The 15240-nt window shown below is 40.4% G+C and overlaps 1 protein-coding gene across 1 annotated transcript in view; it reads right to left on the bottom strand.

Moving 5' to 3' along the window:
- Nucleotides 1-1508: 1508 nt before the first annotated feature.
- Nucleotides 1509-15240, bottom strand: part of LOC128860924 (uncharacterized) — a 266000-nt gene continuing 252268 nt past the window's right edge. Inside the window, exons 16-18 of the mRNA XM_054098764.1 lie at nt 9248-9532; nt 4214-4338; nt 1509-2737 (exon numbers count right to left, since the gene is read on the bottom strand). Of these exons, the coding sequence (XP_053954739.1) occupies nt 1760-2737; nt 4214-4338; nt 9248-9532 (1388 nt within the window). The 3' untranslated portion in view covers nt 1509-1759. The remainder of the gene's footprint in view (nt 2738-4213; nt 4339-9247; nt 9533-15240) is intronic.

Raw genomic sequence — 15240 nt, 5'->3', positions numbered from 1 at the left:
GGTAAATGGAATTGCAATGGAATAGGTCAAGTTTCATTTACACAAACGATAAAAATGACGAAACATTTATCAAATTCATGAAAGATATGCTCAATTTCGATTGCGCATCAGACGTTAATAAGTCAACAACACTAAGAGGCACCATCATCGATTTGCCCTTTTCAAGACACTTTACACTCGAAACACTCAATTTCATTTCCTACTTTTTCTATCATCGTCCTATTCTCAACAGAGAAATGGTTCATTACCATGCACACAGGAAGAAGGCATATCCAAATACAAGTATGTGAATTTATATACAAATGCGCATATACATACATATACATACATATATATGCTCACTCAAGTAGGACAGAACCAGATGTCGAACGTTGCCGAACGCGGGGCCGATTGTGCTCTTTGTCGTTCGTTCCGCGCTCTCGCTTGCAGTTCATTCAAGGTAACGGCAATGAGCAAGGTAACGACAAATGAGCAAGGTAACGACAAAAGAACAAGGTAACACTAATGAGCAAGGTAACGACACATTTTTTCGTGCGTGCAGCCGGCTAAATCGAATTATAAGATGTTATCACGTCAAAAAGTTTCTAGATAGAGTTTTTTTGTCTTTGGGTTGGCTACAGTAATGCCTTGAGTAGTGAAAACCGTTCATAGCAACGTCCTGTACCCTAAGTATCCTCTGTATTTTCAGTCGCAACGTGGCCTTCGTTTGAGCATCGTATTACTGTCGATGAATAGTGAAAGTTGTACACATTTGAAAGATTTTGTAATGGAGTAAATTGAACAAAACCAAATGGAATCATCTTCGGAAGGTTAGCAAAATACGAGAAATCTTTAGTACATATCAATACCTCGACACAAAATTTTTAGCTGCAGCAATACGTAGATACATTTTTTGCAATTTTTATAAAATTTGAGTTTTCAAACTGCATTCAGCTGCTACCTTGCGACCCCGAAAACATATAAATTTACATGCATCTTGATTATGTTCTTGAATATACGCTATTTCACGTGATGGGGTGGCCAATAGGGGTGGAAGGGGGTGGATTTTCAAAATTTTAAGATGAAATTCGTAATCAGCGACCCCGACAACCCCCGAGTAAGAAATTTTGAATCAATTACTTAATTTATTGAGTTTTGGCCAGCTTTTCGGGAATCGGCCGCACTGTGCGACGTTCACTCTCTGAATTCCGAATGGTAGTCACGCACCAACCCATTCGGCCACGGCGGCCGCCCGCGTTATAATCATAGACTCCGATAAATGAAATAATAATAAAAATAGTTTATCTGGCTGATATTTTTCTCCTTTCAAAACACAAATTACGACTTCGAAATTGGTGGTTCCAATATTTCTCGTGCAAAACTTTGCTCTATCATTTATTTAACTACTTTGAAAAAAAAAGATCCTACACAAATCAATATTTATTTAAATGATTGCTACATTTGTTCTTGAATTTGAGTTATATTTCCCTTTCAAGGGTTTATGGTATTAATTACTGGCTCTTGTTTAAAAGTTCATTTGGATTGCGAAATTTAAAGTTCTGGAAAAAATCGAACAGCTAAATTACAAAATTTCTCTCCTGGTTTAATGCGTAGGTTCAGATTTTCAAAGACTTTCTATTAAACCACTCAGTACCCGCTTTTCGACCAAACCGAATCAAACTCATTTAAATTTAAAATTTATACTTTGCCCCTTTCTCAACCCCATCCCAGTCTCATTACCTATAGCTAAATTCCGATTATGCTTAGTTTTCTTACACTCTTAAACGCAACTCTCTTGTTGTGAATACATCAACGGCGTTCGCACCGTCACGATTTCACGCGAATACGATTTTCCGATGGCCGAGAGGCCAGACAGCGAATTGCTCGGACTCGTCACCGCCGCTGTCGTCGTAGCCGAGCCGAGACCACTGCTATTGCTCGATACCAGCATTTGACCGGTGGCTTGCTGTTGTTGCAATTGTTGTTGCTGATGTTGTTGATATGTCGGTGGCATTGGCAGCGTACCATGATGATGATAAATATTGCCAGCGCTACCTTGTACAACTGCTGCCGCTGCCATCATTTGCAGCATCGATGAGGCGGATGTATTGTGTGTTTGTTGTTGTTGCTGTTGTTGATGTGATAGTTGCTGCTGCTGCAGTTGTATAAGTTGCTGTTGCTGTTGCTGCTGCTGCTGTTGCTGGTGATGATGGTTGTGTGGCAGCGTATGATAGCCGCCAGGATGTGAGGGTAAAGTGTACATCTGCACCGTGCCGGGGGATACGGTTGAGGGTGTACCCTGTGAGGCAGGTGACGAGATGCAAGGCGGGAATGGCGACACTGAGGCGGACGAAGAACAGCCACCATTAGTGCTAGCGGTCGCTGCTGTTGCTGTGCCCCCCGTCGATGTTGATTTGTAGTGATCGATTTGAGCGTATATCGTTGGCTCTTCGAAGTAGTCATAGGATGGTGGTGGTGGTGGCTGTTGCGCTGCCGCTTGTGGCTTGTGGCGTTGCAGTGTGCTTGCACCAGCATTGGCTGGTATGCTGGGTAGCAGTTTGCGTACACTGGAGCCGTGCGGCAGTGTGCCACCGATTGTGACGGACATGTTGTTCGTATTTATACCGGCACCTTGCAGCAACATGCTGCTGCTGCAATCTACTGAAATGGATTTTTTGGGTAGACCAGTAGAACTGGCGCTGCCAATGGCAACGCTACCGGGTGCAAGCGAAAGTTCGGCATAGTGTAGCTCGTCGTCCTGGAAAGAGTAAGAAAATGGGAATTATCGGAAGTATTCAGCATGCTAATTTGAACAGTTTTCTGATTGTAAATAGTTTTTAGTCGCAAACAGGGAGACACTTTATAAATCTCTAATAGATAAAAAAAAATTTAAATTTCTAACATTGAACTTATAGCCATGACGCTTTAAAAAAATATTTTCGTGCGCTATTTGAGGTCTGATAATTAAAAAAGCGAAAATAATAAATTTTATTAGAACTATTGGAAGCTTTTGTGCTATGATTTAAAAGATCATAAATAAATACAAAATTTGGAGAGGTAAAAAAAGTAGTAGTGTCACCCGGTGGCTGAAATTCCACTGGTTTATCGCATGTGGAATAAAAAATGATTCACCTGAAATTGAAAACTACGACCAGTTAAGTAAACTGAGTTCTAGTTTCCAGGATTCTCTGAATGCAGGACGCCTTCTACTGCCACAGAAGCAGCACCGAGGCCTCCTGAGCTATCAACCTCAAAAATGTATTATATTCAGGGTCGTAGAGAGCATATCCGGGCCCCGGGGGAAAATTAAAAATAAAATAAATAAATTAAAAATATGGGCCCAATTATGTTTAATTCATATAAATACGTATAATCTCGAGTCCGGACCCCTCTGAGAACTCCGGGCCCCGGGTTAAAAAGTACCCGATCCCCCTTTTTGGTCGGGCCTGATTATATTTACTGTATTTTATGTATTGTTATGTCAAATTTGGTGATTTCGTAGTGGTTGATTCATTTGTAATCCTCTTTTCCAACACATTTTCTCTATAAGCTTATTCTATTAGCATCAAAAGCTCTCCTAACCAGTTTCTAGTTGGCATAAAGAAAAAAAAATACATAAATGAATAAAATAACCGCAGCTAATGCCGGGTGACAAACTCTTTGCGCAATTAATGCAAAATAATTCCACAAAGTTATTAAACATTCAATTTCGTTGTAAAACAAGGTAATTAAAACTTTGGCCGACTGTCTACAAGAAATCATCCTTGTGCAGCCTGTGTACCTAGAATACCTATCAACTAACTTATCTGAAGGTTCATACTCGTATTTATAAAGTCATGTTAACGACAATGCGACAGTCGACAGCCGCGTACCCATCCTCATTTGCGCACCATTCGCGCGGTATTTCATCTTCATTATCGATGCACGGATGTCGCCAACGCCGGTGTGGCTAGCAACATAAAAGCCTGCCACTAACTTTTACTTCAAAATGTCCCACGTAGGCGAACACATGCTTACCCATGCGCCACATTCAACAAAAACAAAAGAGCTCGAGTTGAAAAGAAGATGAGATGATAAATAAAAAAAAAAAACTTTAAAATTAAAATGTAAGAAAAATAAAGCAAACTTGTACAAAAGTTGGCTGGCCAGCGCAACCCACAATGGCAATATTACTTTGAGAAGGTGGTACATAAAATTGTATGTATGTGTATTTGTGTGTGTATGTGCTCCTCACCTTGTTGCTTTGGTACATGCCAAGCTCGTCCGTTGATGGCTTACAGCTGATTTCCGCTTCACTTGTTGTGGACAGATGGCCGGATGGTGTTTGTGTTGCTGATTTCTGTTTGTATTCACCATCGACTGCAAAGAAATGAAGAATTTTCGAATTATGGAAAATAATTTGGCGAAACTAAATATTGAACGAGCGTTTAATGAATAATTTAAAGGCTTTAAAATTACACAAGCATTTTGAAACTGAAGACTTTGAATTCTGAAGATGATAAACACTAGATATAAAACAGTAATGCGAATAATTAAATGTTTAAATATAAATTTCGAACCAGTTGTCGAAGCACACAATTAAGAATTGCACGTGTTATGAGGTTATATACAGTTAGAATTTACAAAAAACAGATTTTGTTATTTTTATTTTTCTTAAAGTTCATATATTTAAGAACACACATTAAAAATTTAATATCGTTCCGCTGAATATTTTCGAAGTTACAGGGAAATTTTTTATTTTTTTTTTTTTTAAATTTTTTTTATTGCAACTTTTTGCAATTTTTTTTTTTTTATTACAATTGGCTAACAAGCTACTTAATGAATTAAAAGATCTAGGCTATGTTGAAACTAAGGATCTTGGATTGGTTTTAGGAGAGATAAGTGCTAGTTCCCCACGCGGTATCACAATGGGCCATGAGCCTGACTGCGTCCTACAGTGGACAACCGCTTCAACCTAAGCTAACCTAGGTGTTTGGTCAAGCTCCTCGTACTGTTTGTTCCTACAGTTTTAAGCCGCATCCGAACGGCAAATGGTTTTTTAGGAGGACGTTTTTCTATTCTATTGCGCTGGGGAATAAGTTCATAGCGTTTTTAAATTTTCTTTTATTTTACGACTATTCGTTTGCTGTTTGGCAGAAAGTATTCATTCCATAGGAATCTTTCAGCTCTACAAAACTAATATATGTTAATTGTATTTTTAAGTTATTTCATTTTTATTAGTTTTGAGGCTTAGAAATGGAATACCCAGGAGACGAAATGCAACATTTTCGACACCTGCTCTTCTTTGCTTTTCATTGAGGTAAAAAATCAAAAAGTTGCTGAAGCCGGGACATTGGCGACGTGTATGGAGAAGATGTCATAGGTGAAACGGAAACAAACTGGAAAGTTCAAAAATAGCAAGTCGTCTGGATTCGATGAACAACGTCTCAAATCACTTTTGAAGCTAAACGTTTGCCAAACCAGGTGTGAATTGGCGGGGGAAAATACTGTGACCATAAAACAATTCAGAATCACATTCATTCAATGGGATTTACCGGAAAATTGGGAGCCAACCTCAATGAAAAAAAAAGAAAGTAGGCTTCAAATTACTTCTCAGCATCTTGCCCCACCATCGAGCAACACACGGCGATAAACAGCACCTTTTGGACCGCATCGTCACGGGAGATGAGAAATGGTGCCTATGTATCAATATGAAGTAAAAAAGAAATGGGTGACTTCAGGAGATACGCCACAGCCTAGAGTCAAACCGGATCTTCATCCAAAGAAGATCAGATATGGGTTTAGTGGGACTAAGTGGCACGGTGCACTGGAAATTGCCCGGAAAGAATGCCACGATCAACAAGGAGCTCTAAATTGTCCAGCTACACTGCGTGAATGGGCGACTAAGAATACCTGATCGATATAGTCAAACTATACTCCTTCACGACAACGCCAGGCCCCATGTTGCACATGTTGTCAAAGCCGCATTCCAACAGCTCGATTGGGAGATGCTTCAGCATCCGCCGTATTCTCCGGACCTTGCATCGACCGATTACCATCTTTTCCGCTCCCTGTGAAACCATGTGATAAAAAGGAGGTTACCTTCTAAAGGGTGGTTAAATTTTAAGGGCCGATGTTGAATGTAAGCCACGCCTAAAGGTCAAGCTTTTTTTGCATTTTATTTGACATCTTTAATCCCAGCCTAACTCAATTTGAATTATTGAAAGATACATAATCAAGCAATGCGTTAAAGTTATTCAGGCTTATTATGAAAACGGGCGTTCAAATCAAAATGCATATCGCGCACTTCATCAGATGAGGCACATTTTCACCTCAGTGGATTCGTCAATAAGCAGAATTACCGCATTTGGGCGAATGATAATCAAAGAGTGATTGCCAAAAAACCAATGCACCCACAAAGAGTGACTGTTTGGTGCGGTTAATGGGCTGGCGGCATCATTAGGCCGTATTTTTTCCAAAATGAGGCCGGTCAGGCAGTTATTGTGAATAGTGTTCGCCATCGTGAGGTGATAACGAACTTTTTATGGCCCGAGTTAGAAGATATGGATGTGGACGATATGTGGTTTCAACAGGATGGTTCTACTTGTCACACAGCTAACGATACAGTGGTTCTCTTGCGCGAATAATCTCACGTCGCGGCGATGTCAATTGGCCGCCAAGATCATGTGATTTGACACCGTTGGACTTCTTTCTTTGGGGTTATTGGAAAGAAAAGGTGTACGTCATTAAGCCAGCAACAATACAAGAGCTACATTAACGGCATAGAACCTCAATTATGCCTCAGCGTCGTGGAAAATTTGGACCATCGGATGGAGGTGTGCCGCCAAAGCCGCGGCGGCTATTTGACCGATATTTGATTCTATACGCAATTGAATCATATGAATATTATCATAATAAAGAGAAACGGTAATAATTTCGAAAAACAGTTATATGGTGAACAGTTTGGTGGTGAACGAGGACAAAACGAAGTACCTCCTGTCTTCAAACAAACAGTCGGCGCACTCGCGTATCGGCACTCACGTTACTGTTGACAGTTATAATTTTGAGGTTGTAAAAGACTTCGTCTATTTAGGAACCAGCATTAACACCGATAACAATGTCAGCCTTGAAATCCAACGTAGAATCTCTCTTGCCAACAAGTGCTACTTTGGACTAAGTAGGCAACTGAGCAGTAAAGTCCTCTCTCGACGAACAAAACTAACACTCTACAAGACTCTCATCATGCCCGTCCTAACGTATGGCGCAGAAGCTTGGACGATGACAACATCCGATGAAGCGACGCTTGGAGTGTTCGAGAGAAAGATTCTGCGTAAGATTTTTGGACCTTTGCACGTTGGCAACGGCGAATATCGCAGGCGATGGAACGATGAGCTGTATGAGCTTTACGACGACATAGACATAGCGCAGCGAATAAAGATCCAGCGGCTACGTTGGCTGGGTCATGTCGTCCGAATGGATACAAACGCTCCGGCTTTGAAAGTATTCGATGCGGTATCAGCTGGTGGTAGCAGAGGAAGGGGGCGGCCTCCTCTGCGTTGGAAAGATCAGGTGGAGAAGGACTTGGCTTCACTTGGTGTGTCCAACTGGCGCCGGTTAGCACGAGAAAGAAACGACTGGCGCGCTTTGTTAAACTCGGCCAAAATCGCGTAAGCGGTTATAGCGCCAATTAAGAAGAAGAAGAAGTTATATTTATTCAAAATCAACACCGGCCCTTGAAACTTAACCACCCTGTATAACAAAGAGGTCCTTAAGAAATGTTACATCAACTTCTTTGACACCAGACCAGGCGATTTTTGGCTGAACGGCATCAAAAAATAGCTCAAGAAGTGGGGGGAGGTTATAAACAGCAGCGGTGACTATACATAAGTGATTAACTTATTGATATAATTATTGCTGTTTTGTTTGATTCAGTAAAAACGCTACGAACTTATTCCCTAATACCTTTTCTATCATTTTGGTGTTCCATGCACGGAGATTCTTGCTTCGAATGGTAGTCGCGCACCAACCCAACCAATCAGCAAAAAACAAACCTTAATTAAAAAACAACAATCATTTCTAAAACTAAATATTTATGTACATTGCATTTGAAAGTTGCAGTCTTTTGAGTGAACGCCAAATAAATAATTTTCTCTTTCCATTTTTAACAGTTTTGCAAGAATTGTGGCTATAGGTGCATTCCATTCTATGAGGCAAGTATTGCCATATGCACACCTACTCAATGGCCTTTTGTAAAATGATAAATATAAGTCTTCGGCAAAGTGAAAACAAAAAATTCATTAGAGCTCCAATAAATCTCACAGTTCTCGTATTCTGTGTTTTCAAAAATTAAACATTGACAGGCATTTATGGCCAACCTGCAACCTAAGGGCATACATACCTACACATGATATATGTATATTTTCACTTACTTTATATGAACGGGAATAACTCCAACTGGCAACATACACAAAAATCAATTAACTAAATGCAGTTATAGGCAATTGCTACAAAATTTCGAAATGTCGACCAGTGGCCAAGAAGATGCGGCACAATTCATATACAAGCAGATATATATCTTCATTTGTATGCCAGCTTTGCTGCACAGCAATGACTTCAGCACCAAGAAATATTCTTTATTTCATCGGCCGAAGGTAAGTAAAAGTTGAAAAGTATTTCGAATGACATTAAACGCCTGCATTGCTGACTGCTTGTAAGTTTGCATGTATCTGTGTTTATGTACGTGCATGTTAAACATCATATATATGTAGGTGTGTACATACGCGCACACATCGCAGGTTATGCTGTCTGTGGAATGTGCAAATGAGAGCGAATACATATCTACATCCATAACTGTATACAAGTGCCCATATGTACATAGATGTGAAAGAACAAATACTCCTTGTCGTTTTACGGTTGTACTGCAATCGCTTGCCCTATGCTGTCACTGCCATGGTCCCTGGCATGCTGTGGTAATCCTCTGTATCCTGTTGTGTGCTGTCTGTTTTACCTTTTGAAGTCACACCCACACAAATTCGTTTAAGATTCTCTTGCACTTTTGCTTGCTTTGCACTCTTCATAGTGCCGTTTTCTTGTTGTCCATTTATCATGATCTACTTATGTATGTATAAATATGCAAATATTTATGTATGTGTATAACCACAGCACTTACTTCATCGCTTCGCAACCATTTCTTATACTCTAATGCTTTAAATACTACTTACAAGTACTTGCACTCTGTTCTAGCTATCTCTTTCGATTGCTTGCCACCGCCACCAGGCTGTTTACTCACCTTCATTATACGGCACCACATCAGGATTCTTCTCGTCGTACATTTCCTCCGAATGACTTAATGGCAATGAGATTTTATCCTTAATTTGCAAATTGCCTGGTCGTGAGAACTTCGCATTTTGATGTTGATATTTTTGCTGTTGTTTGTGTGAACGCAGCTTCAATGCTGCAATTGTTCCAATGGCAATACAAACCAAAGCCACCAATATGCCGACAAAGATGCCCACCGATAGTATGGGTGTGAGTTCGAAACTGGATTGTGTACCCTTGTAGGAGGTCAGAGCGACTGCAAAAATGAAGGAGATAAAACGTTGAAATGAGAAAAGTGGTAAAGAGTAAAGATAAAAGTCAATTGTAAAATGGGGCAGATGTGTGCAAGGATATTCAAATAAATTTTATACATATTTGTCATGATTCAATTATTAAAGGTTTGCCCACTTCAGGTATTAGGGTATTGACACTCCCTTACAAAATATTGTATTTAAAAATAGTGAGGAAAAAGGAATAAATTAAATCCGTTTTGGTAAAAATGGTAGCAAAAAAAGTGTTTTTTACTTAAAACCATAAAAAAAATTAATATGTATGTACAAATCTATGTTTACAAATAAATATATGGTGTAAATAGAAGTTGGAGGATGATTGCATACGTAGAAATCCACGCAAGTGGGGAAAGTTACTGATCGCCATTCACTTGGGACAGGCCAGGACGATTCTTCCGCATGTGGTTGAAGCAGCTCACACCTCCCGGGATTAGCCCAAGTATCCTCTGAGTAGCTTCCGAACACCCGTTCGAGAGTGAGCTAACGTGAGAAGGCGAAATATTCCAGGATAGCTGGTTGTACGCTGGGTTAGGGATCCGCCACTTAAAATGAGGAACGTCATGCTGTTGCCGAAAGAAAAGATGCTGCTATCGGGCGTAACGCGAGCCATATGGGATCGCTACAGAGAGCTGAAAAAGGAAGAGAGACGTATTATCCGACGGAAGAAACGAGAGGCCGAAATACGTGAGTGCGAGGATCTTGAGATGCTGGCCAATAGGAACAACTCCCCAAAATTGTACCAGAGAATTCGGCGGCTTAAAGAAGGTTTCAAGATGGGGGCGTTTTCCTGTAAGAACAAAGACGGCGATTTGGTGACTGACATCCAGGGCATTCTTAAATTATGGAGGGAAAACTTCTCAAACCTGTTAACCAGTGATGGCTGCGCATGTCACAGAGAATGTGAAGATCCCGATACCCCAATCGTTGACGACGGAATTGTCGTTCCGCTACCCGACCATGACGACGTGAGAATAGCGATAACGCGTCTAAAGAACAACAAAAGCCGCGGGCGCCGACGGACTGCCGACTGAGCTATTCAAACATGGCGGTGAGGAGCTGGTAAGGTGCATGCATCAGCTTCTATGCAAAATATGGCCGGATAAAAACATGCCTGCCGATTGGAATGTAAGTGTGCTCTGCCCAATCCATAAGAAGGGTGATCCTGCAATCTATGCTAATTAGCGCAGGATTAGTCTTCTAAATATCGCCTATAAGGTTCTAGCGAGCGTATTGTGTGAAAGGCTGAATGCAGTACGAAAAGGAGTTACTTGTATGCCACGATGTCTTTATTTGGTATCCCAACAAAACTAATACGTCTATGCAAGATGACGTTGCTCAACACCAGCAGCGCCGTCAGAATTGGGAAGGACCTCTCCGAGCCGTTTGATACCAAACGAGGTTTCAGACAGGGCGACTCGCTGTCGTGTGACTTCTTTAACCTGATGTTGGAGAGGATCGTACGAGCCACAGAACTTAATCTCTCAAACATAATATTTTATAAGAGGCTACAATTGTTGGCGTATGCCGGTGATATTGACATCATCGGTCTTAACAACCACGCTGTTAGTTCTGCCTTCTCCAAACTGGATAAAGGGGCAAAGCGAATCGGTCTGGTGGTGAACGAGGACAAAACGAAGTACCTCCTGTCATCAAACAAACAGTCGGCGCACTCGCGTATCAGCATCCACGTCACTACTGACAGCTATGATTTCGAGGTTGTAAAAGACTTCGCTTATTTAGGAACCAGCATTAACACCGATAACAATGTCCGCCTTGAAATCCAACGTAGAATATCTCTTGCCAACAAGTGCTACTTGGGACTAAGTAGGCAATTGAGCAGTAAAGTCCTCTCTCGACGAACAAAACTAACACTCTACAAGGCTCTCGTTGTGCCCGTCCTAACGTATGGCGCAGAAGCTTGGACGATGACAACATCCGATGAAGCGACGCTTGGAGTGTTTGAGAGAAAGATTCTGCGTAAGATTTTTTCACTGCAGGTGAAACGCGCATTGAGGATTTTTCAGCAATGCAGTAAAGCCTTTGGTAAAACCTGGGGTCTGAAACCTGCTGTGGTTCTATGGATATACACAGCACTTATCAGACCAATCATCACTTACGCTTCTGTAGTCTAGTGGCGATGGAGCATGGCTAAGTCCACAATTCGGGAACTATACAGGCTGCAAAGAAGTGTATGCTTATGCATCACGGGTGCCATGAGTACAACCTCTGGTGATACCCTAAATCCTATGCTTGATTTGCTGCCCCTGTATCTTAAGATACAACAGGAAGCAATAAAAGCAATGTGTAGACTCCATAAATATGTTTTCTGGCACGAAGACGGAACTTCGGGACACAGAGAAATCTTTAAGTTGCTATCTGAGCAGTATCCACTGTTTTTGGCACCTAAAGACGACCTGATACCCACAGTTTCATTTGGAAGGAAATTTGATGTCAGCAATCTAGAATGCATGCAGGGAGGTTTAATGGATATTTTCTTTACCGATGGGTCCAAGAATGAAATAGGCTCTGGAGCCGGATGGTACTTAAACGATAGTAATAAGTATCACTATGCTATGGGAGAAATGGCAACTGTTTTCCCAACGGAAGTTTTTGCCATCCTGAAAGTAGCTGAATGGATAACCGAGAGGAGATGGAGCGGGAAACAGATTGGAGTTTTCAGTGACAGTCAGGCTGCACTGAAGGCCCTGGAGAACGCGAAGCAAACCTCAAAGATTGTTCAAGAATGTAAGAAGAAGCTGAATTCTTTCGCAAGACAAAACAGGCTTGTACTTATATGGGTTCCGGAACACTCCGGTGTTCAAGGAAACGAAATTGGGGACAAATTGGGCAACCGTGGATCAGCGGTGCCCCCACCGGGGGCCAGAGCCAATAATAGGAATCATTTCCGCAGGAATCATAAGTTATGTAGGCAATCTACATAAAGGGCGATGGTCAGGTCTAGAACGCTGCAGAACTGCAAAGTGTTTTGTGACAAGTCCGAAGAGAAAACTGTCAAACTTTCTACTAAAACTTGGAAGGAAAGTACATTCGGTTGATGGTCGGTATCATTACAGGACACAACCCATGGGGTCAGCATATGACCACCGTTGGAATCATTGAGGACCCAATGTGCCTGTCATGCTAGGAGGAGGCGGATAGCACTGACCACTTTCCCTGTGAGTGGCCCGCCTTTGCTAGAGCACGGCTACGAGTTTTGGGTTCCGATGTCGTGAGAATGAGTAATATTCGTTCTCTAAAACTGGAGGATATTTACAGATTTGCCAAAGAATCTGGAAAATTCTCACAGGAATAACTATCTCTATCTCTGTGTGTATTCTTTCCTATCTCTTTTTCTGATACTTTTCTCCTTCCCTCCTTGACTATCTACTCCCTATCCAGCGCTTTAAATACAATGGACTTGTTAGCTTGAGAGTTTTAGGAGCCACCAAATCTCCTGGTGCTCCTTAGCTCGACCTTTTCAAATTTCAATTCAATTTCCATCATTTCTGGATCTTTTGGTTGTCCTTCCCTTTTAAGTAAAATTCAATTTAATATTCCCAACATGAGGCTCCGACAGTACGAAACCTTTAAAATCGGATTCTCGAGAACCAACTATGGGGTGAATGTTCCGATTGCTAGGGATGTGCAGATGTAGTTATGTTTTTCAATTCTTCTGGTGCTGATGGCCGTATGGTCGTATAGCATCTTAGTCAAGCATCTTAAATCGTTTTTTTCTTAGTAACTACTAAACTATTGTACATTAGCTTAACATAGTCTGTAAGAATGTATCCATTCAAAGACAAATACAAATAAATAAATATTTCACAAGCCATTTGAGAAACACAAACATGTAGATGAATGAAATTAAAAAAAAAAACAAATAGTGCACACTTACAGCGCGTCATCCCAACTCGCTGAATTAGTGCAGATAACCCGCCAATTTTTCAATTTTTTTATGCACCTAACTACGAGCTGCATTTCACTCTCGAACGCTATCATATTTTCAATTTCAGTTTTCTCAGCTACTTAATTCTTCTATTAGCAAATGCGCTCATGCCGGCTCACAAACCGGATAAAAGGGGATGAATGCGTAGTAATTCTTATTAGAAGCACCCGTGCATCCCATTTGCTACCCCATTAGCGAGCTCTCTACTAATTTAATTTACCTTTTTTCTTTTGCTTTGCTCTAAAATTGTTGAAATTTGTAGCCTTTCATAATTTTACCCACTTGCACAAAATATTGCACGTCCTTTAAGAGCTATTTATGAGTGCAACAAAAAGAGACGATGTAATAATACATTTTTTCAACAATTCTTCTTTATCCTCTCATTTGCACAGAATTATGTGAGTGGCGCGCTTGCAAAGTTTTAAAGAATAAATGTTGGACACATAACACTATTCAATTTGCCGAGCTGATGTAAATCTTCTTAGCTGGTCGTTGAATGCCCCATGCGGGCGGTCATCGCCGCTGCTGCCTTGTCTAATTAGTGTTGGAATTCAAATTATTTTGTACGCTCTTGTTTGAATTTTTTTCTACATTTTAAATTGCTCGTTTATTTCTTAATATTTAATTTTTTTGCTTCATACTTTCATTAAAGCTAATCATTTTAAATTTGCCACTTCCTCTGGCCATTTGAAGGTAAGTTGCCTTGCATAGCTACGCTCGTTTGCTGCTGGTTGCTCTATGTTGTCGGCGTCATAATATAAGTATCTACACAGACTTACATACATCTTCTCGCCCTCTTTTAAGTTCTCCGCGTCTGTTACTCAAGTCTCGGAAAAATCCAATTTTCTGCTTTAAATTATACAGCAACGCATTTAAGTGTACACCCAGCCGTTCATCAGCTCGAAGGATCTCCAAGCTTTAGCTGTGTGTCCACCCCGGTTTGCGGTCTTCGTATTTACTATCTTTTTAGGCACTTTCTTCTGCATAATTTAAGGTAAAGTGCTACTACTAGTAAAAAAGGTAAATAAGCGCATAAATTGAAATGAGTTTTAGTTCCAATTTTCCTTCCTAATTTTTTTCTTTCTTTTTTCGTGTTACTTAAACATTTTTAGGTTGGCATAAATATCGCTCATCAGTGCTGTCTGAGCGATGCAGTCTAGCGTTTAAATGCTACCTTTTCAGAAGGGCATAAAGAATATGTAGGAAAAAATAGCAGCCAGAAAAAGAGAGCAAAAGATGTATTTATTTGCTGTACTCGGAAATTCGAATGAAACTAAGTTGGGGTAATGAAAAAGGACTGCCAGTCCACCTTTTTCGTCGTTTTCCTTTTATATTGGTCAAACCCTTTTTGCAATTTGTAAAGAGCGTATTTTAATGCAAAATAAATTATCTTATCGTAATTTCAATTATGTAACAAAAATTGGTTTACACTGCTTAAACAGAATATGAATTAAATATAATTAGACAGATGGCAGACTTTTTTAAGAGAAAGATTTCATCTTAGGAAAATCATAGAATCTTGAAAAGTAAAAATAAAAATTATAATCAGCTGTATTCTTTCGCTACCAGGCTGCAAAGTTTTAGATACAAAGCTACACTGAGGGTATATTCAGAAACGCATTATAATGCGCAGTAATCGCAGTGTTGGCAGCACTGCCAATGTGACAATTCAGGCAATTGATAGATTTGCTGACGTTTTACAAATAAATCTACTGCATTTAAGAACGC

The sequence above is a fragment of the Anastrepha ludens genome, chromosome 2 (assembly GCF_028408465.1).
Source record: "Anastrepha ludens isolate Willacy chromosome 2, idAnaLude1.1, whole genome shotgun sequence".
Lineage (NCBI taxonomy): Eukaryota > Metazoa > Arthropoda > Insecta > Diptera > Tephritidae > Anastrepha > Anastrepha ludens.
Note: the sequence above shows the minus strand (reverse complement) of the source record. Positions and strands in the feature narration are given on the sequence as shown.